At 53.9% G+C, this 20765-nt stretch overlaps 1 protein-coding gene across 4 annotated transcripts in view; it reads left to right on the top strand.

The window, feature by feature from the left end:
- Window positions 1-20765, top strand: part of OPA1 (OPA1 mitochondrial dynamin like GTPase) — a 59353-nt gene that overhangs the window by 32935 nt on the left and 5653 nt on the right. For all 4 annotated transcript variants that reach the window (XM_034424556.3, XM_060694432.2, XM_060694431.2 and 1 more), the window contains 13 exons: window positions 738-810; window positions 1207-1279; window positions 3634-3749; window positions 4781-4845; window positions 6436-6512; window positions 9662-9827; window positions 10359-10511; window positions 10598-10706; window positions 11047-11126; window positions 11559-11699; window positions 13024-13140; window positions 14182-14275; window positions 15590-15700. In XM_034424556.3, coding sequence (XP_034280447.2) covers window positions 738-810; window positions 1207-1279; window positions 3634-3749; window positions 4781-4845; window positions 6436-6512; window positions 9662-9827; window positions 10359-10511; window positions 10598-10706; window positions 11047-11126; window positions 11559-11699; window positions 13024-13140; window positions 14182-14275; window positions 15590-15700 — 1375 coding nt within the window. The remainder of the gene's footprint in view (window positions 1-737; window positions 811-1206; window positions 1280-3633; window positions 3750-4780; window positions 4846-6435; window positions 6513-9661; window positions 9828-10358; window positions 10512-10597; window positions 10707-11046; window positions 11127-11558; window positions 11700-13023; window positions 13141-14181; window positions 14276-15589; window positions 15701-20765) is intronic.

The following is a 20765-nucleotide window of genomic DNA, read 5'->3' as shown; positions in this document are numbered from 1 at the left end:
AGAACTGAGGATCACAAATTCCACCTGGTTGTGCTGGGGGCCACTTTCACCCTTCCCAGCTCCAAGCTGTGACTTGAGGCATCTGCCCCATTGCCTGGGCTGCAGACCTGGAGTGGAGAGGGGCATGTGTGGCAAGGCCCTCTTCCCTGAATATGATGGACAGCGAGCCTTGGGTCAGGATGCTTTACAGGTAGTCCTCGACCTACAACTGCTTGCTTAATGACCACTCAAAGTTATGCTGGACCCCTCCAAAAGCTACTTACGATCCATTTTTGGAATTACGGCAGGTACACACACACACATACACACACACAGTCACATGATCGCATATTGGGCACTTGACGACTGATTCACTGTATGACTGTTAACAGCATCCCTCAATCACGTGATTGCAATTTGAGGTGTTGTTTGTGGGTTTCTGGCTTTCACTTCCAGTTTGTGGCAAAAAAAACCATCCATTTGGGAAAAGGGATTCCCTTAATGATGCAAAAATGTCAAAATTAACAATGCAAAAATGTCAAAAAAAGTCAGTGCCTCCATTTATGTTCATATCTCTGGGCTCAGTTATGGCTGTAAGTTGAGTTGGTTCCTGTCCTGAGCGGGGGGGGGAGGGGGGAGGGGCTGAGCCCAGATCTAAAGGGCGCCTTATGCCGGTGGAGGGTTTTGCCCAAAAGTAGTCAAGGACTCCTAACCAAGCATCCTGATGTGGCTGAGCTGCTGCTTTCCTCTCCTCCCAGATTCAGCAGATCATCGAAGGCAAACTCTTCCCAATGAAGGCTCTGGGGTATTTTGCAGTGGTTACCGGAAAAGGTACGCAAAGAATGGAAGGGGAGGGGAAAGGAAGAAGGAAAGGAAAGGAAAGGAAAGGAAAGGAAAGGAAAGGAAAGGAAAGGAAAGGAAAGGAAAGGAAAGGAAAGGAAAGGAAAGGAAAGGAAAGGAAAGGAAAGGAAAGGAAGACAATATTTGGCCAAATGGGATTAGACACAGAAGGCATTTGTCCGCAGTGCAGAAGCTCTCAGGGTCCATGCAAAGGAACAGAATAATAATAACCATGATAGTAATACCATTAGTAGTAGGGGAAAATGAGATGGGTAATAAATAGACCACGTGGCTAAATGTAAAGGTTGGCCTTTCTCCAGCTACAGGCCCTGCCTTCCCACGTGGCGTGATTTCAGTTGCTTTCTTCTTTGTTCTCTCTCTCTCTAGGGAACAGCAGTGAAAGCATTGACTCTATTAGAGACTACGAAGAGGAATTTTTCCAAAACTCCAAACTATTGAAGTAGGCTAACCCTTGGTTTTCTAAAGCATGCCTTGCTGGTCTAAAGCTACTTACTCAGGCCTCTTTCAGAGTTGTTGAGGCTGAGAAGCATCTCAGTTGGCTGGGCAGTAGCATGAGGAGGGCCTCAGAACACGGAAGGCAGCAATCGGCCCTCAGACGGGAGTCTGGCAAGCCATGGTCCATAGGACCACAAAGAGTCAGACGCAATTTAGCAACTGAAAAAGAACAACAGAAGCCTCCCTCTACCTGCTTCTGCTCTCTTCCACGTAATGATGCTCTCAGTCGCCCTCTGGCTTCTCAGCCTCTGTGGGGGTTTCTTGGTTTTGTTACACGTTAAAATCAAAGGAAGAGGCAATATCAGTGCCCCAGGAAGAGGACAAAGTGCCAGAAGGAAACTGAGCAGCCCCCACCCCACCCCCTTGCTTTAGTTATCTCCAGCCAGGAGCAAGACGGAGGCCTTTCTTGAATGAGCTTGTTGGCCCATGTAGTTAGTATTAAATACAAAACAGTTCCAAAAAACAAACAGGTTTTATTTAAAAAGCTGAGAATTAACTCATTCTCGGCATATTCCAAATTAAATGAAAGCAAAGTTCTCAAAACACCATTCTTCAGTTTATCTCTGGCCTTGGGATAATTAGGCAAACTGCCAAAGGCTTTTCTTGGCAACAGTTCAGGAACAGAAGACGCTGACAAGAAAGAAATACATCTAAACACAAAGCAAATCTCTCAACGGTTGTTTTCCGGCAAAGAGCCCAAGAGCCGTTGCTGGTCTGTTTTAAGCCTTATGGGAGGGGCCAATCATCTCTTGGCCCTACTCCCGAGTTGTCCTCTTTGCTTTAGCTGCTCCTGCCTTCTGGCAGCTCTTCTCATACGTGCACTAGGAACAGGCTCCTCCTGTTCCTCTGCCTCACTCCTATCAGCCTCTGGAGGCTCCGGAGCTCGCACCTCACTCCCCGATGGCCCTGGCCCCATCTCTGCCTCTGACGCAGAGCCCTCATCCGGGCCTTCCCCAGCCTCCAGGACTGGCCCCTGTTCTTCCTCAGCCTCATCGCTGTCAGACTCCACTGCCAGCTCTGCAGGCTGCTGGCAGACCATAACAGAGCTTAAATTTCCAAAGCCGAGAAGTTTGGCCTCTGGGACGGATTGATTGGCCACCCAAATTATGGCACTTCATGCTTGAGTAATCCTGGGAGAACTGGGGAAGGGCCAGGCAATTTCCTCAGCAATCGGGGAAAGACTATCCAGGGAGGCATTACGGTGTTCTCAGACTGACCTTGAGATTGGGGAAGATTCTGGAGGAGATGATAAGGAAATGGATGGGGGAGCAGCTTGAAATCAAGGCAGGAATTGCCAGAAGGCGCTGTGGGTTGTCTGGGCTAATCTTATCCCCTTTTCTGACTGGGTCATTTCCTTAGGAGGTTGTGGAAATGCTGCAGACTTTATGTACCTTATGCAGAGCATATGACAATATTCTGCAACATCCAGATCAGCAGGCTGGTTAAATGCGGATCTCATGGTAGAAACCTGGACTACAGGTAGTCCCTGACTTAACAGCCATTCGTTTAGTGACCACTCAAAGTTACAACGGCCCTGAAAAAAGTGACTTATGACCGTTCTTCACACTTACGCCTCTTGCAGCATCCCCATGGTCACCTGATCAAAATTCAGACATTTGACAACTGACTCATATTTATGACGGTTGCAGCGTCCCAGGGGGTGACATGATCCCGTTTTGTGACCTTCTGACAAGCAAAGTCGACAGGGAAGCCAGATTCATTTAACAACCGTGTTATTAACTTGACAACAGCAGTGGTTCACTCAACAACTGTGACAGGAAAGCTCATAAAACTCAACAACTGTCTCACTTAGCAACATTTTTGGTTCCATTGTGGTCATAAATTGAGGACTACCTGCATGTACATATCTGACCCAGTGACTCGCCATCAGATCTTGCCAGGGACTGACTGACTGGGGTGCCCCAAGGATGGTTTCTGCACGCCCCGCTCTTCCGCCCCTCGGCCGTGACTTGGAAGGAAGCTCGTTGTGGTTGCGGATCATATAAAGTTGTGTGGGGTGTTACTGTCCTAAGACAGAAAATGAGAAATGACCTCAATAGATACAGAGGAGAGGTGGGGCAACTGCGCCAACTTTAAGACCTGTGGACTTCAACTCCCAGAAGCACTGCTGGCTCAGGAATTCCGGGAGTTGAAGTCCACGGGGCCTAAAGTTGCCCCACCCTGGATTACTACAGAAATGGGCTGAAAGGTACCGAACGAAGGTAGGAGGCAGGAGGCTCTGATTTTGAACCGTGTGCCCGTTGCTTCGTGCATTTCTTCAGCATTTCTTCTCCCCAGGAACTCCATGCTGAAGCCCCACCAGGTGACCACGCGGAACCTCAGCCTGGCGGTGTCCGACTGTTTTTGGAAAATGGTGCGTGAATCTGTGGAGCAGCAGGCGGATGCTTTCAAAGGTAAGGGGGCAGCTTGTTCAGTGGGACAAGCTGAGGAGGGCTGTCTTGGCAAGACTGGGGTCTGTATGAAGGGGGCCCCCAGGTCGGGCTTCTTGCTCCTGTGTCTCTCGGGGGCAGAAAAGTGGCACTAAACATCTCCGGAGGTCTCGGGTGACGCTTTGAATGGACAGGATCTGCACTCAGGGCTGGGCTGAGCTCATTTAGGGCTCTATCAGGGCTGCAGTGGAGTTGGGGAAGCACCTCAGACCCAGAGGGTGAGCAGAGAAGTGAGTGAGCCCCCCAGACCAAGCGCTCTGGGGACTGAAGGCAGGAGATGCCTCCTGTGGGGACCCCAGGGCAGGGTGAGCATGGTCCGGAGGGTTGGGAGGGCAAAAGTATGGGCTCGGGGAAGGAGGGAGATCTTTCCCTCCGTTTCCTGGGCCATTGGCAGGCACGTGGGAGAGGAATCCTTGGATGGCAGGTTGACCCAGGCGGTAGGAGAGCAGATCTGGACCCCCCCTCTGGCAGGGCAGCTGCCCAAGGGAGGCTCTCCGGCCACAGAGAGGTCAGCTTCGTGGCTCTTGGACTGTGGCAAGGCCAGGAAGGACTGCTCACAATTAAAAGTGCCCGTCTCTGGTGACTAATGAAGAGTCACTTTTCAATTTCAATTTAATATTCACGTTCAATTTTTGTCCCATAGCCTAGAGGAGTTATTCATTTCCCCATTATTATTCCTAATAGATTATTTGATTTTAATGATGCTGAATAGGGATACTTTAATGGGTTGGATGTTCTGACCGGGCTGCCTTAAAGCGTCCCGAGGGTTTATTGATTTGCCAGAATGCAAATCGAATACCTGAATGGCTAAATAAATACACGGATGGTTTTTGAAGAGGGAGGAGCCATCTCCTGCAGCCGAAGGGCCAGGTCAGGGGAGGGCCCGAGCCTGCCGTGGGAGGTTTTGGGGCGTGGAAGGGGCCCACTCTGGAAAAGTGAGCAAGCACGCATGGAGGTATGGATCTCGCTGCTAGGAATAATCTCTTCTTTCCCAGCAACCCGCTTTAATTTGGAAACCGAGTGGAAGAACAACTACCCCCGCTTGCGAGAGCTGGACCGGGTGAGTTCCTGTCTGCCTCAGAGCCTTTTGAATGTCTTCTGGGCCACGGGACAGCTTCAGCGGCCACAGCATCCGTCCACGTGAAAGCCTGTCAGTGGCTTCCCTATAGAGCAGGAGTGGCCAGCTGGCTGGAGAATTCTGGAAGCTGAAGTCCACGGGGCTTAAAGTGACCAAGGTTGAGAAACGTACGGCTAGGGAATTCTGGGATTTGAAATCCACAGGTCTGAAATTGGCCAAGGTTGGATACCTGTAGAACTGCAACAATTACAGGTAGTCCTCGCTTACATCCAGTTGCTTAATGATTGTTTGAAGTTTTGATGGACGTCCCCAGAACTGCTTGAGAGATCTGGGCCGTGGCTTATTTATGAACCACGGTGGCGCAGTGGTTAAAGTGCAGTACTGCAGGCTACGTCTGCTGACTGCCGGCTGCCTGCAATTTGGCAAATCTCACCAGGCTCAAGGTTGACTCAGCCTTCCATCCTTCCGAAATGGGTAAAATGAGGATCCAGATTGTTGGGGCAATAGGCTGACTCTGTAAACCGCTTAGAGAGGGCTGTAAAAGCACTGTGAAGCGGTATATAATTCTGAGGGCTATCGTATTGCTATCTGATCTTGCAGAACCTCTGGAACCAGACATGGGGGCGGGGTGGGTGAAAAGCCTGCTCTGCTGGACTCCAGCACTGACCTCAGTCACAGACCTGGGGCTGCTGTCTGGGCTCCCTCTGTCTCCTGTGGCACCTCTCTGCAAAGCTAAAACTTACTGATCAGTTGCCACCAACTCATGGTTGTGTACCACAAAATTAAAGCACACAATTAATTAATCAAACTTGAGAAGCCCTTGATGCACTCTGAGCTTGGTGGGTTTCTTGCAGACGTTTTATTACCCAACTAGGTAACATTATCCGTGCTAGTAAGGAGTAAGGTTAGGGAAACTGCTGCTTGTTAGCACCGATGATGTTTTTTAGTTTGGGTCATGAAACGTCTGCAAGAAAACCACCAAGCTCAGAGAGCACCAAGGAGCCCTCAGTTCAACCCTGAGCTGCAAAGATTCTCCTTCATGAATCAAACTTGCACAGAAAGTCTGAAGTTTGGGGGGGGGGATGAGCATCACCCTCTCCCTCCCCCAAAATCGGAAGGGGGATCTTGAGCCCAGCTGCCTCAGGACCACCAAAAGGGATTGGAGGGTGGGCAAGTTAGCTATTGCAGCCCTTGGCCTTTTCCACCAGGGATGAAGGGAGGCATAGTTACACACACACACACACACACACCCACACACACACACCCACACACACACCCCTTGTAGAAGAAGAGGCTCCTGCTGAGTCCAGGCATGGAGGCGTCTGCCTTGAAAGGAGCAGGGGCCAGGTGGAGGAGGGTGGAGAGGCAGGGCTGTTGTTGCTGCTGCCTAAAGGAGGCCCTGGAGGTGGGGAGAGGTGGGGGGAGGGGTGATTCAGGGTCCCCAGTGGAGGACCAAAGTCCCCAAGAGAGGCTTGTGTCATCCCTCCACTCCAGAGAACGTCCTCCTTCCCACGTTCAGTAACTCTCCCTCCCTCCTTCCTTCTCTCTCTCTCTCTCTCTCTCTCTGTCCAGAACGAGCTGTTTGAAAAAGCCAAGAACGAAATCCTTGACGAAGTCATAAGCTTGAGCCAGGTGACCCCCAAGCACTGGTACCGTACTTGATTTCTTCCGTTTGGGTATCCAGGGAGGTAGCCGGGGGTGCTGAGCTCAGGATGGGCTGCTTCCAATGCTCCCTTGGGACCCTCGAGCATCCATGGGCCTCCATGTCTAAGTCAGTTGGGAGCCCCCCCTCCACGCAGCTGTTCTGCTGAGGCTTGACCGTTCTGTAGCCCCTCCCCTCCCCTTCCCTTCCCAGGAGGAAGGAAACATGGCCTGCTCAGATTGTCCTGGGTCCAAGAGGGAGTGAAAGCAGCCGAGGAGGGAAGGGTCCTGGGCCGTAGAGGAGAAATAGTTGTGGAAAGTTGTAAATCTTCTAAATGGAACCCAGGTGGGTCTGGCTGCCCAAAGAATACGCCCTCTGTCAGCACACGGAGGCTTACCCAGCGCCTCCCCTGGGCCGTCTGGAAGCCAGATGCTGCTGGAGAGAGGCTGGATGAAGAGCCAGCTGTGGGAGTCTCCTGGTTGGGGGTCTCGGGAATCCCTGCCGTGGGCTGCTGAGATGTCAGGAGGATGGGTTGGTGATTTTGGTGGGGGGAACTTGCTTGAGCCATTTGAGCTTTGGCTTTTAACAGAATAATAGAGCTGGAAGGGACCTTGGAGGTCTTCTAGTCCAACCCCCTACTCAAGCAGGGGACCCTATACAGTTTCAGACAAATGGCTGTCCAGTCTCTTCTTAAAAGGCTCCAGTGATGAAGCACCCATAACTTCTGGAGGCCACTTCCCTTCCACTGGCTAATGGTCTTCACTGTCAAGAAAGTTTCTCCTGAATTCCAGCTTGCTTCTCTCCTTGATTGGTTTCCATCCATGGTTTCTTCTCCTGCCTTCTGGTGCTTTGGAGAATAGGTTGACCCCTTTGTCTTTGTAGGAGCCCCTCAGATATAGGGAGACTGCTGTCATGTCACCTCTAGTCCTTCTTTTCATTAAAATGTTTCATTTCATTTCACTCTGGGACATTTTGTTCCTGCTTTCATCATTTGAGAACATCGCCTTGAGGAACACCAAAGCAACGACAGTTACAAGACGCCTGACATACTTTTGATTTCCCTCTTGCTTGATGGATCTAGAGGCCCCCAAAAGCAAGCTGCTCTGTGTGTGTGTGTGTGTACGTGTGTACGTGTGTGTGTGTGTGTGTGTGTACGTGTGTGTGTGTGTATTTGTGGGTCTGTTCTTGAGCAGATGAGTCTGGTTTGGCAGGAGTATCTTTTGGCCAAAGACGAGAGGAACGTCTGCTTTCAGTTTCCAGGCCTTTCCAACTTTTATTCTCTAAACGCTTCCTGTCCTTTTTAAGTTCTCATAAATAACTTTCCTAAAGCCGGTTGGAGCCCATCTGGTCCTCTTTGGCATGACTTCAGCAGGATCTCGGAGCTTTGAACGGCTTCGCTCACCAGACATCCCTGGAGGCAGCAACTTTCCTGCAAGAAAATCCTTTTCCTTTCTTCCACACCTCGCCATCCTTTCCCTTTCACAGAAGGAACCGTTCAGGCTCATGATGTTAACGACTATCATTTTCACCCTTTGGACTATCAACCTACCATTCCCACCGTATTAATTTCCTGTCTCCAGAGTGATCTAGAGTTGTTCCTAGTTAATTCCGAATTCCTTGTGTTCAGAATGCTGTCTTGTTGCCTTGCTTTCTTGTTATGCTTTCTTGTGTATTATCAATCCTCCCAGGCTGGGATTATATTTTACTCTAAATCAGAGGCTCCAATCTTGGCCGCTTTAAGACCGGTGGAGTTCAGTTCCCAGAATTCCCCAGCCAGCTCTGCGGAGTGGGAGCAGAGGAGAGCTGGCTGGGGAATTCTGGGAATTGAAGTCCACCGGTCTTAAAGCGGCCAAGATTGGAGCCCCCTGCTCTAAATCCTCCCTCCCAATCCACAACCACCACTGCTGTGCTCGTAGAATGTGTGCGGCATCTACACAAATTGTATTAGTGCTTCCTGTGACGGCCTACTTCACGCAGTCGAGAGAAAGGTTGGATTCTCACAACATGTGGAAACACCCACCCACACCCACACATCACTGTTTCTTGAATCGGTTTTTCATGGAAGGCGCATGAAGTCACAACAGCTTTTGGGTTGGGTTGGAGTCATGGATACATTCCTGCCCGTTCCCCCAAAAGGATTCAAGGCTTCTGGAGTCCATGTGATAATTATGCTTACATTGCAGTGATACTCATTTTTTTCATTAATGTGGCCATTTAAATGGAAACGTGTGTTTATAGCAGAGCATAAGGAGTTTGGTTTACCAGTTGGAATTTAATTTACTGGTTCTCAGTTTCAGATGATAGTTGTCCCAAATGACAAAGAGATTCTTAGAAAATGAAGTAAGGTTGCCTTCCAGAGCTTTTAACATCACGTTTTCTGTTTTTTAAATCAATTTTTTATTTTATTCAAAAATTAAAATACAAAATCAGAAAGGAAAAATTAACAGAACAAACAAAGCTAGACAGGAACATTTTGAAAAGTGAATTAAAAAGAACAAAAGACAAAAACATTATCCACCACCCCAGTTGGACATTGATAAATCTATGGCAAGAATCATAAAGGAAGTAAGATGGCCTTATCAGATCTCTTCACGTCATCAGGCGCTCTGGAGTAGGTATTAATCTGTTTTTTGAGCTGCCGTAGAGGTTCTTTTGTAAGCAGAAGATACACAGGAAGAAATCATCTTACAACAGTTCAAAATTACAACGGTACTGAAAAAAGTGACTTCTGACCATTTCTCACACTTAACAACCGTTGCTGCATCCGTGTGGTCACGTGATCAAAATTCAGATGCTTGGCAACTGACTCGTATTTATGACGGTTGCAGTGTCCCGGAGTCACGCGATCCCCTTTTGCGACCTTCTGACCAGCAAAGTGAATGGGGAAGCCAGATTCACTTAACAACCAAGTGACTAACTTAACAACTGCAGTGATTCACTTAATGACTGGCAAGAAAGGTCGTAAAATGGAGCAAAACTCACTTAACAATCCTTTTGCTTAGCAATGAAAATTTTGGGCTCCATTATGGCCGTAAGTCGAGGGCCACCTGTACTATCAGACTCTGCTGATGATGATGATAATCTAGGCAGCCTATGGACATTTTCTCTCCTCTTTTCCTGGCGCTGGTTTCATCCCTTCCTGCGTTTCCCTCCCAGGGAGGAAATTCTTCAGAAGACTTTATGGGAGAGAGTTTCGACCCATGTGATTGAGAACATCTACCTTCCAGCAGCCCAGTCTCTGAATGCCGGCACCTTCAACACCACCGTGGACATCAGGCTGAAGCAGTGGACTGACAAGCAGCTGCCCAACAAGGCAGTGGAGGTGAGTTGCAGCCGACGGTGACACCCAGGGAACTCCCTCCTCCTCCTCCACCTTGGGCTCCAAGTAGCAGAACAGGTTGCCCTTCAGTGCCCGTTCGATCATTTTGGGAAAGGAGAGCCTTTGGCTGCCTTTGGAGTGAAAGGTATGGTTTTACAAGGAAGGAAAAAGCCAGATCTGAGGTTTCAGGCCCGAAGGCTGGCTGAGGAATCCTGGGAGCTGAAGTCGGCAAGTCTTAAGACCTCTGCTGTAGAGAACCAGTGATCCTGGACCAGGAGGGCTCCTGCCCTCCTCCTGCAATTTCCACTTAACAGGAGGCCGGGGCAAGGGGGGGAAGAGCTCCCGCTCCCCTCTCAAGCTCCCGTCCAGAGGCTTCAGCTTGGAGGGGCCCTTGTGGTCCACGCCTGGAGAAGATGGGGACTCCAGACCTGAGGGGGAGGGGGGCTGGCCAGCAGGGTGCAAGGGCACACAGCAGGGGAGGGGTGTCTTGCCTCCCGTTGGTTATTGTGCCCCTCCTCCCCTGCACCTTGGCAGGTGGCCTGGGAGACCCTGCAGGAGGAGTTTTCTCGCTTCATGACCGAGCAGAAGGGCAAGGAGCACGACGACATCTTCGACAAGCTGAAGCAGGCCGTGAAGGAGGAAAGCATCAAGCGGCACAAGTGGAACGAGCGGGCGGAGGACAGCCTGGTAGGGCTCCCTCCACTCCCTTTGGATGGGGGGGGGGGGCGGGAAGGGAGAGGGGCCCTCCTGATGCCCATGCTCTGCCTTGGCAGAGGGTGATCCAGCACAATGCCCTGGAGGACAGGTCCATCTCCGACAAGCAGCAGTGGGACGCCGCCATTCAGTTCATGGAGGAAACCCTGCAGAGTCGCCTGAAGGACAGTGAGTGCCCCTTCCTTCCTCTCTCCCTCCCTCCTCTCTTCATTCCCTCCCTCCTTCTCCCCTTCCTTCCTTCCTTCCTTCTTCTCATTCCCTTTCTTCCCTCCCTTCCTTCTCATTCCCTTCCTCCCTTCCTTCTCATTCCCTCCCTTCCTTTCTCCCTTCCTGGGGCTTTCAGCCTCTCTTGGGCCACCTCATGGCTGCTGCTCTGAAGGCCTGGGTGAGAGGCTCAGGAGGGGGGTGGTCCCTTGGCAGCCCCCTCTGGGATGTAGCTGTGCGCCCCTTCTATCCTGCTTCCAGGCTCTGGGATTGAGGAGAGCCCTTCTGTCTCGCTTCTGTCTAGCGGAATCTGTCATTGAAGACATGGTGGGCCCCGACTGGAGGAAAAGGTGGCTCTATTGGGTGAAGCGCACCAAAGAGCAGGTAAAGGGGCGCTCGGCTTTCTCCTTGTGGGGCTTCCTCCCCAACCGTGGCCAGCTGCAGACCCGTAAGGGAGACCGACTGTGAGAGTCACGCATCTCGGAGGGTGGCCTTCCCTCTGGCTCCTGGGCCCTTCGGGAACATGCTTCCCCAGCCGTGTCTCCTCCACATTCCTTAGAGTGTATCCCACTGTAGGTGGGGCATGGGTGTCTCTGGGGCCCTCAGCCTCAGCCTGCCTCCCTCTGTGCGGCACTTAAGGTTCCTCCTTCAGCACGGAGAGGCCGCTGCTCCAGGGTTAGGAGGCTTCCTGGAGACCTGAAGGCCCCTGACCTGCGCCGGGGTCAGAAGCCCAGGGGAAAAGCTAGGGGTCCCATCTGGAGCAGCCGAAATGTTTCGGGCCATTTAGGAAACGCTCTTCCGTCTCTTGCATGCCAGTCCATCCGCAATGAAACCAAAAACGAGCTGGAGAAGATGATGAAATGCAACGAGGAGCACCCGGCTTACCTGGCCAATGACGAGGTCACCACCGTCCGGAAGAATCTCGAGGCCCGGGGGGTGGCGGTGGACCCCTGCTTGGTAAGGCGTCTCGTTTTGCGACCTTTTTTTGGAGAACCCTGAGAGGGAGGCGGGAAAGGTGGGCTTTCAGGAAGAGATGCGCTCCCTGTCAAGTCTGGTCCCCTGGCGGACTTCCACTCCCAGAATTCCCCGGCCAGCAAAGCTGGGAGTTGAAGTCCACCAGGCTTAAAGTTGCCTAGGTTGGAGACCCCTGTCCTGGAGGGTCTTCCGTCCTGGCTGATGGCCAAGTGGGATCTGTTGAGGGCGTGATGGCTCAGTGGTTAAAGACGATGAGCTTGTCACCTCGGCTGGAAGCCGACAGCCCGGGTTCAAGACCCACGTGATGGGGTGAGCTCCCGTTTCTCATCACCACCACCCAGCTCCTGCCCACCTAGCAGTTCAGAAGCAGGAACGTTTGAGCAGATAAATAGGTACCACTTTGGTGGGAAGGTAATAGTGTTCTGTGTGCCTCAATGCATAGCCACGCTGGCCACAGAAAGGCTCCGTGGACAAGGCTGGCTCCCTCGTCTAAGAAACGGAGATGAGCAGGAGGCCCCCGAGTCAGAGAGGGCTGGGCAGGGGAAACAGAAGCAGCCGTGACCAGGAACAGTCAGAGTTGGTGGAACAGCTTCCCTCCAGAAGTGGTGGGTGCAGAAGAGACTGGACAGCCCTTCGTCTGGCATGGTAGAGGGTCTCCTGCTTGAGCAGGGGGTTGGACTAGAAGATCTCCAAGGTCCCTTCCGACTCTGTGATTTTGTTATGACCCAGGCTGGCTTCCCCTCTCTGGGGTTAGCAATTCCCATGATGGCCATTGGGTCCTGCTAGCTGAGTAAAACGGGCCCTAAAACCCAGCACCCCGGGAGGGTCCCATCACCTGAGGAAGAGGGCCCCTGGATTCCTCTTTTGACCCCCACCCCCACCCACCCCCTCATCTTCCTCTCTCTCCCTTTCTGCTCAGTGTCAGAATTTCTCCCTCAAGCTCAGGGCCATCAGCCACCCCCAGGACCTTCCCAGCCCCCAAGGACCCTCTGCTCCCGCCCAGGGGCTCCGAGGACAAAGACTTCCATCCCAGGGGTCTGGAGGCCAGATTAGAGGAAAAGCTGCCTTTGACAGAAGGCAAATGGCAGTAGATGCTCCTCTTGTTTTCCTCTGGGCAGAGGCAGGGTATTCCACAAGGGCGTCCAAGAAGAATATTAACCAGTTCTACACGCACGCACGCACGCACAGGAGGGCAGTTTGCGGATTGCCTTTTGCTCAGGGCCAGGGCCTTCGGGGAGGGTCTTCCACAGCCCAGGACCGATCCAACTTCCACATTTGACTGATCCAACTGTCCCTCTGCTCCCAGATCAAGGACACCTGGCACCAGGTCTACAGGCAGCACTTCCTGAAAACAGCCCTGGGCCACTGCAACCTCTGCCGGAGGGGCTTCTACTACTACCAGAGGCACTTTGTGGACTCGGAGGTAAGCGGGGGAAGCTACGGTGGTGTTTGACTTAGGAAGCCCGGGGGGGGGAGGGCTCTCCTCATGCGCAGCCAGGATGTGCTCCAAGCGGATGTCATTGTTGTGGTGTTCCACTAGGTGGCAGCCTTGCAGTGAACATCTGGTTCCAGCTGTTCTTGTCTGTTGCAAACCTCTAGGCTCCCTGGGTCACGCGTCCTTTTCTGCCGCTCAGCCCAGCAGTCCTGCCGTTAAATCCTCCCGGCCATTAGAAAGCCAGCTTTATTTCACGCTTCTGTTCAATGTAGAGGACACCCAACTGCCCTGGGACTCTGGGGAGCACCAACGAAGGAGGGTTGGACTGAGGGGCCCTTGGTGCTCCCTGAGCTGGGCAGTTTCCTTGCAGACGTTCCAGGACCCAACTGGGGAATGTCATCCGTGCTGGTGGGACTAGTGACTAGTTTGGGTCATGAAACGCCTCCAGGGAAACCGCCCAGCTCAGGGAGCACCAAGGGCCCCTGCAGCCTTCTTCGCCTTCCAGTTGCAGTGAGCAGAAGAAGGTTCAGGGGTCAGCGATGTCCTTCCGTAATGGGTGAAAAGGCCATAAGGCCCATCTGTGGTGGCTAGAAGGATGCTGGGCTCTGTACATTAGGGGCATTTTGTTGCTTTCTTTTGCTGTTTTCATTCAAATTTGTGGCTGTTTTTTTAATGTTGTTGGGGGCCCTGTTGTAATTTATATATAAATTGATAAATGAAATAACCCCCATGGAAGGAGAAGTTCACAAGCCGCTTCCTTTTTTCTGGAAGAGCTGGAAGACGGCTTTATATTCAGCAGGTGGCAGGGTAATTTTAATAGTTTTGTAGCATTTTAGAGTAGTTGTAATTCGGTGGTGGAATCCGTGCAACACAACCGTTCCTCTGACAGTTGCGTTTACTGATCTCCTGGACTCGTGCCCCACACACTCACCTGCTGGGCTGGGCTGGGCTGGATTTGCAGATGCCCCCCCCACCTCCAAACGCAATGAGCAGATTCTCACCGCTATGGTTCTCCTTCTGGTCCTCCAGCTGGAGTGCAACGACGTGGTTCTCTTCTGGCGCATCCAGCGCATGCTGGCCATCACCGCCAACACCCTGAGGCAGCAGCTGGCCAACACCGAAGGTAGGAGCCCGTCCCTTCTTCTCTCTGGACCTCTGGGGGTGGGGACAGATGCCATCTGCGCCACGGGTGGGAGAGATGCAAGGTGTTGTGACCCAGGCCCAAGTAAGGAGTAGGAAAATCAGTCAGTGAAAAACAAACAAACTTTATTCAAACAGCTGAGAATTACTTCATTCCCAGCATCGTTCAACTAAATGAAAGCAAATTCCTCCCAACACAAATTCCTCAGTCCTGTCGCAAACCTTGGTCCAATTAGGCAAACTGCCAAAGGCCTTTCTTGGCAAAGGTTCAGAAGTCACAGATACAAAAATAAATACAAGACGTAGACAAAGAAGAGGACGAAGCTACCAATGCTGTTTTCTGGCAAAGCCCAAACGCCGTTGCTGGTCTGTTTTAAGCCTTATGGGAGGGCCAATCATCTCTTGGCCCTACTCCCAAGTTGTCCTCTTTGCTTGAGCTGCTCTTGCCTTCTGGCAGCTCTTCTCATGCGTGCACTAGGAACAGGCTCCTCCTGTTCCTCTGCCTCACTCCTCTCAGCCTCTGGCATCTCCAGAGTCTGCACCTCACTCCCCGATGGCCCTGGCCCCATCTCTGCCTCTGACGCAGAGCCCTCATCCGGGCCTTCCCCAGCCTCCAGGACTGGCCCATGTTCTTCCTCAGCCTCATCGCTGTCCGACTCCGCTGCCAGCTCTGCAGGCTGCTGGTGGACCACAACACAAGGGTCCCAGCGGCCACCACTTCAGGTTTGCTTGATCTCGGATGCCCCTCCAGGAGCTGGGAACTTTACCCTTCCCAGAGGTTGCTTGGCATCGGTTGCTCCGTTGCTGCCAGGGTGCTGAGCCCTGAAGGCTGAAGGCCATCTTCTCTAGAACAGGGGTTGCCAGGGTTGGAGACCTCTGCTGTAGAACAACTCCTGGTTCGAGAGGTCCTTGAATCCTGGCTCCCTCCCTCGGGAGGTGCCCTCTGGCTTCCTCCCTTCTGAGCCCCGTTGCCCTCCTGCAGAAACGTCCATTGTCCCAAGGGAGCTTTTTTTCAAAAGGCAGCTGGGCTTTGTTTTTGTTTTTTTCCCTTGAAGACGTTTGGCTTCTCATCCGAGAACGGAATGTCAGAGCTGAAGAAGCTTCTTGGATGAGAAGCCAGACGTCTTCAAGGGAAAATCAAGGAAGTCCAGTTGCCTCCTGAAAAAGGCACTTTTGGGACCACCAGGACCTGGAGGGCTGAGAAGCTCCAGAGACAAAGCCCGCTTCCCTTTTGAGAAAAGCACCTGTGGGACGTCCCACAGAAACAGCTTGGCTAAACCCGAGCCCCTTCCTGCAGTGAGGCGTCTGGAGAAGAACGTCAAGGAAGTGCTGGAGGACTTTGCAGAGGACTGTGGCAAGAAGATGACGCTTCTGACGGGGAAGCGAGTGCAGCTGGCCGAGGACCTCAGTGAGTATCCCCGGCTCAAGCCACGGGGCCCTTCCTGCGGGAGTTGGCCTTTGCCCGGTTAAAAACCCCAGGATCCTCTCGGACTTTGGGTCTGAACCTCCCGTGGGTCCCCGCTTTGTCTGAGCCACCGTCCACTAAAGGCGTTGCGGTGTGGCTGCCTCCTTCTGGGAGCCTTCCTGATTCTGTGGCTCATCCAGTAGGAGAGAATTGCTGTGGGGTCCTGGGGCTCACTCAGCCCGGCTGTTTTCTTGCGGACGTTTCATGACCCAACTAGGGAACATCATCAGAGCTAGAAGGGAGTGGGGTTTGCTAGGAGGAGGAAGGAGAGGACAGTTGCGGTGCTCTCTGAGCTTGGTGGTTTTCTTGTGGACGTTTCCTTACCTGACCAGGGAAGGGAGGGGGCTTTGCTCTCTGTTCCTGAGGAGTGGCTTGCCCTGTCAGGTGGGTGGGTGGGTGGGAGTGTCCTTGATTTGCTCCGTGGCTGCTTCCTCTCCTTGTACATAGCCTACCCAGGACACGGGGTGCTGCCTACACAGCGCACCTTCAAACCGGTTTTTGGCAAGCAGGAAGGGCCCTTCCCCTGGTTCCCTCCTGCAGGGAGGAGAAAGGGGGTGAAAAGTCCATGGGCTGGGGGTGGGTCTCCTGGGCCCAGCTGTCAGAGGGGCTGCTGTGTTTGCCCCTCCCCCAAAAGAAAGGCAGATACCTTCCGGGGAGGGGGCAGCCAGCTTCCTGCCCTGCCAGGCAAAGGGCTGGGGGGCTTCCTCCGTGGGTCTTTGTGCTGGGTATCCTCCAGCTGAATTCCTGCAGGAGGAGCATTTCCTGGCCCACAGAGGCCCTCTCCTGTCGGGGCCTGCCTGAGGCCCAGGGATCTTGCCTGGAGGCCCGGCCATCATTCACCGCACGCAGGGGAGGCCCCTCGGCTCTGCAGAGGCTGCCCTGAAAGGGGGTTGCTGCTGCCCCCCCAAGAAGGCAGGCCTTTGTGCTGGTCTCCCCCCATCCCTCTCCCCCGGAGCCTGCCAGGGCCCCTCCTTTGGGCGTTCGTTTCCTCTCTTTCACGAGGGCAAAGCAGTAGAGAAAAGCCCCTCCGACAGATTGAATCCTCTCTGTGCTTGAAAATCTGAACTATGAGTTGAAGCCTCTAGGAATAAATATTCTCTCTGGGTTTCAGTGGCTCCGGCACTCTTGTTGAGCAGAAGCCACGTGCCACTTTTCATGGCGGGGCAAGCTCTGAAAAGCAGCAGGCGCCTCCAGCCACCCAGGCTGGAGCCCCGGAGCTGCGGAAGGGGGAGGCCAGCCGCTCTTTTACATCCTGCCAAGAGACAGTTTAGCCCCACCGGGCAGCAGTGGCCAGGAGAGGGGTCAGGGCAAAACAGCAGTCCATTCAAAGCGGCCACAGAGACCGCGTGGGTGGGTGGTCTTTCCTACCTGCCGTCACTCTGATTCCCCCTCCCCCCCCCCCTCCAGAGCTGGTCCTGGTCCCTGGGAGGGAACGGGGAGTGGGGGGGGGGGCTCAAGGGCTTTGCATGGCACATCAGGGGGCAGCTCCGAAGTACAGAGTGATACGGATGCCGTCCCCAGAAACAGAGCCAAAGGCCCCGTTTGGGGCTCTGGGTGCTGGCAAAGGGGGGAGGCTCCGCCTGATCAGCCCCCTCGGCTGCTCTTTAGAAATAGCTATAAAATGATATAGCTATCGTTTGTCTCCAAAATGTCACCTGCCTCTTTCTCTCTGGGCCTGCAGGGCTGCTCCTCCCTTGGGGTCAGGTCCCCCTTGGAAATGACCCTGGCAGGCAGCGAGGTTTCAGTTACTGCTACTCTCTCTCGCTCCCTCGCTTTCTTTCACACACACACACACACACACACACACACACACACACACACACACACACCTCCCTTCCAGGGAAGGGCGAGGGCGGTGGAATTCCCGCCCTCCCTCGCAGCTTCCTACTTGTTGAAACTGATCTCTAACCGCAGGGATTAGGACAGCCCTGGAGGGGGAGGGGAAAGGGGCTGGTTGCAGCTGGAGCCTCTCAGCCCCATTGCCTGGAAGCCTTTGGGAGCCAGTTGGGGGGCGGGGGGGGCTGGAGCTGTGGAGGGGGCAGCTGGGGCAGGTGAGCAGCACTCCAGCCGGCTGGTGGGGAGAGAAAGTGGTGCTCCCCACTGGCATTGCCCAGGCAGTGGGTAGGGACTCGGGGGGCATTTTCTGTGCTCCTCCCCCTTAGCCTCCCTCCGCTTTGGCAGTGGGAGACCCCTTCTCTCTCTGACCCAGACCCTTCCTCCCAGAAGCTTTGCCAGTCCCAGGGAAAAGGGGGGGGGCATTCAGGGGAGTTGCTGGGCTGCCAGTCGGGGTGGCTAAATCAAGAGACCCCTGGGAAGCCCCCTCCCCTTCCAGCTGAGTGCTGGGTTCCTTGGCTGGCCCTGAGCCAGGCCCCAACCGGTTCCTTCTCGGGGGGGCCCTGGGGGAGTGGGGGCTTTCTCCCTTCAGGATCAAGTGCGGCTTCTGGCAACTGAGCTCCAGGCATTCGACTGCTGGGTGCTTAAAGAGGAAGGCAAGCGGCTGGACCCCTGAGGAAGGGGTGGGGTCCTTCCCTCCCTGGCCCTGTCTCCTGAGCAAGGCCGGCCTTAGCCTCTTTCGGGGGCCAGAGCTCCTCAAGGACCCTCCTTAAAGCAGGGGGGGGCCTTGAGAAGTCCATAGGAAGCCCCATTTCGTAGTTTTTTGTTTTGTTTTGTTTTTGGTTAGGTTTGGTTTGGTTTGGTTTGATTTATATGCCGCCCTTCTCCGGAGACTCAGGGCGGCTTACAATGCGTTAAGCAACAGCCTTCATACTTTTGTATATTTATACAAAGTCATCTTATTGCCCCCCATAATCTGGGTCCTCATTTTACCCACCTTAGAAAGGATGGAAGGCTGAGTCAACCTTGAGCCTGGTGGGATTTGAACTTACAGTAATTGTAGGCAGCTGATGTTAGCAGTTGATCCAACCCCTTGGAAAAGTCACCCCACAGAGATCTTGATCTCTGCCCGGGGCTGAACAGGCGGGAGAGACGAAGTGAAAAGGGGAGGTTGATGATTGACAGTAGGGTTCACACTCATCTCCTCCACATTGACCAAGTAGGGGTGTACCACAATGGACCCCAAAATCTCTGTGGCTAGGCAAGACAGGTGTTGAATGAGTTTTGCCCCATTTTATGACCTGCCTAGCCACAGGTGTTAAGTGTGTCACACGGTTGTTAAGGGAACCTGGCTTCCCCTTTGACTTTGCTTTTCAGAAGGTCACAAAAGGGGATCAGGTGACCCCGAAACAAGACGACCGTCATGAGTCAGTTGTCAAGCCTCTGACTTCTGATCACCTGACTGTGGGGATGCTGCATTGGTCATAAGTGCAAAAAATGGTCATAAGTCAGTTTTTTCAGTGCCGTTATAACTTCGAATGGTCACTAAACGAACCATTGTGAGGACTACCTGTATTTGGGACCCCCCGGGCTCGCTCTGCCCCCTGGCGCAGACTGGGCTCTGGGGATCTCCTGCAATCTCGCTGGGGGACTCCGGCAACAGAGACAAGTTTCGGCTGCATTCTGGCCGCCGGCCTCGGGATTCCTTCAGCCGCTGGCTTTAAGGAAGCTTTCGCCAGGACGGTGCCCTACCCGCTGCCTCTGCGGGAGCCACTTTGCACCCAGCCGGGCTGTCCGTTCTCTTCTGTCATAGGCGGGCTCTCCAAATTTGGCAACTTTGCTGGCCGGGGAATTCTGAGAGTTGAAGTCTTAAAAGTTGCCGACTTTGGAGAGCCCTGTTTTATAGTCCCCGCTGTGCTCTCCCTGGGACTTTTGGCGGTGCAGCTTTGTGCCCTCCCTCCTCTGTTGAAGGCAGTCACTGAGGTGGTCACCGAGAGGAGTTTCTTGGTCATCTCCAAGCACAGCCTGGAGTCCACCCATTGGTGGAAGTCTGTCCTGGCCGAGACCCCCTTCCGTTGGGATTTTAACCAGGTGCCTGAAAGACGGTGGGAGCGAGGGTACGTATCCCGCAGGTAGGGAGGAGGCCCACCCCGACCTCCGTGTTCCAGAGGTCGCCCCGTGATTTTCCGTCTCCCGTAAGGGGAAATCCCCAGGAAGCCTTTGCTTCAGATTGGCCGGACGTGCTTTCCCTCCCAGGCACTGACAAGGGGGCCTTTGAATGCCTGGCGGTGACGGATGCCAGCCAGCACAAGCCGTCTCACCCTCCCCTGGGGCTCTGGGTGCCCCCCTCGCCCTGATTCAGGGGGTGACTCTTCCCCATCCCACTCAGAGGGCTCCTCTTTGGCTGGTTTTGTCTCAGGGCTTCCTTGCAACGATGAGCTAATGGGGGAAGAATTCCCCAGCCTCGTCCGCCCGCCTGTCTCCCGTCTCAGCTTCTCGGGGAATCCCAGGCAGTGGCAGAGCCTGGACAAACCCCTCTTTCTCCCGCCCCACAGTGGGACAGGGAACAGGGCCGGCCTTTGTAGCCCAAACGAGAAAGGGCCCCCAAGCCACCCGCCCAGCCGCCCCGTTTCCATCTTGACCCCTTTCTCTGCTGGCAGCACAAATGCCTCCGACAGGGCGGCCTTCCTTCCCCCTCCCCCGGCCACCTTGCCTTGACCCACCGCCTGCCCCATTCACTCCCCATCTGGTTTTCAGCTTGGGAGGGAGGGGAGGGGGGGCTGCCCATCAATCTGTCCCGGCCAGTGATGGATGGTGCTCTGCCTCACCAAGGGCAACCTGGGTGGCTTCCCTGCTGGTTTGGCCTTTTCCTCTGGGCTGTGTTCAAGGGGGACCCACTCAAACGCGTGGGACCTTCGTGTCAAACACCCCAGCCATTCAGGGGAGCCTGACCCCCGGCTCAGATCACTCCATTCTAGCAGCTTTTGGACACATTGGGGTCCTCCCTCTGGCGGAAGAGGGGCGGTGACTCTGCAGCAGAGCCAGGGCAGAGTCCCAGAGGGGGAGGGCAACCCAGGGAGGGTCTTGGCCGGTGGTCTTTGGTGAATTCGCAGCTTAGGCCCTGTACCCTCCCCGGCTGCCTTTAACTGGGAGCTTCCTGGGTGCCACAGTAAGA

The sequence above is a fragment of the Pantherophis guttatus genome, chromosome 6, assembly GCF_059756535.1.
Source record: "Pantherophis guttatus breed Tessera chromosome 6, ASM5975653v1, whole genome shotgun sequence".
Taxonomy (NCBI): domain Eukaryota; kingdom Metazoa; phylum Chordata; class Lepidosauria; order Squamata; family Colubridae; genus Pantherophis; species Pantherophis guttatus.
Note: the sequence above shows the minus strand (reverse complement) of the source record. Positions and strands in the feature narration are given on the sequence as shown.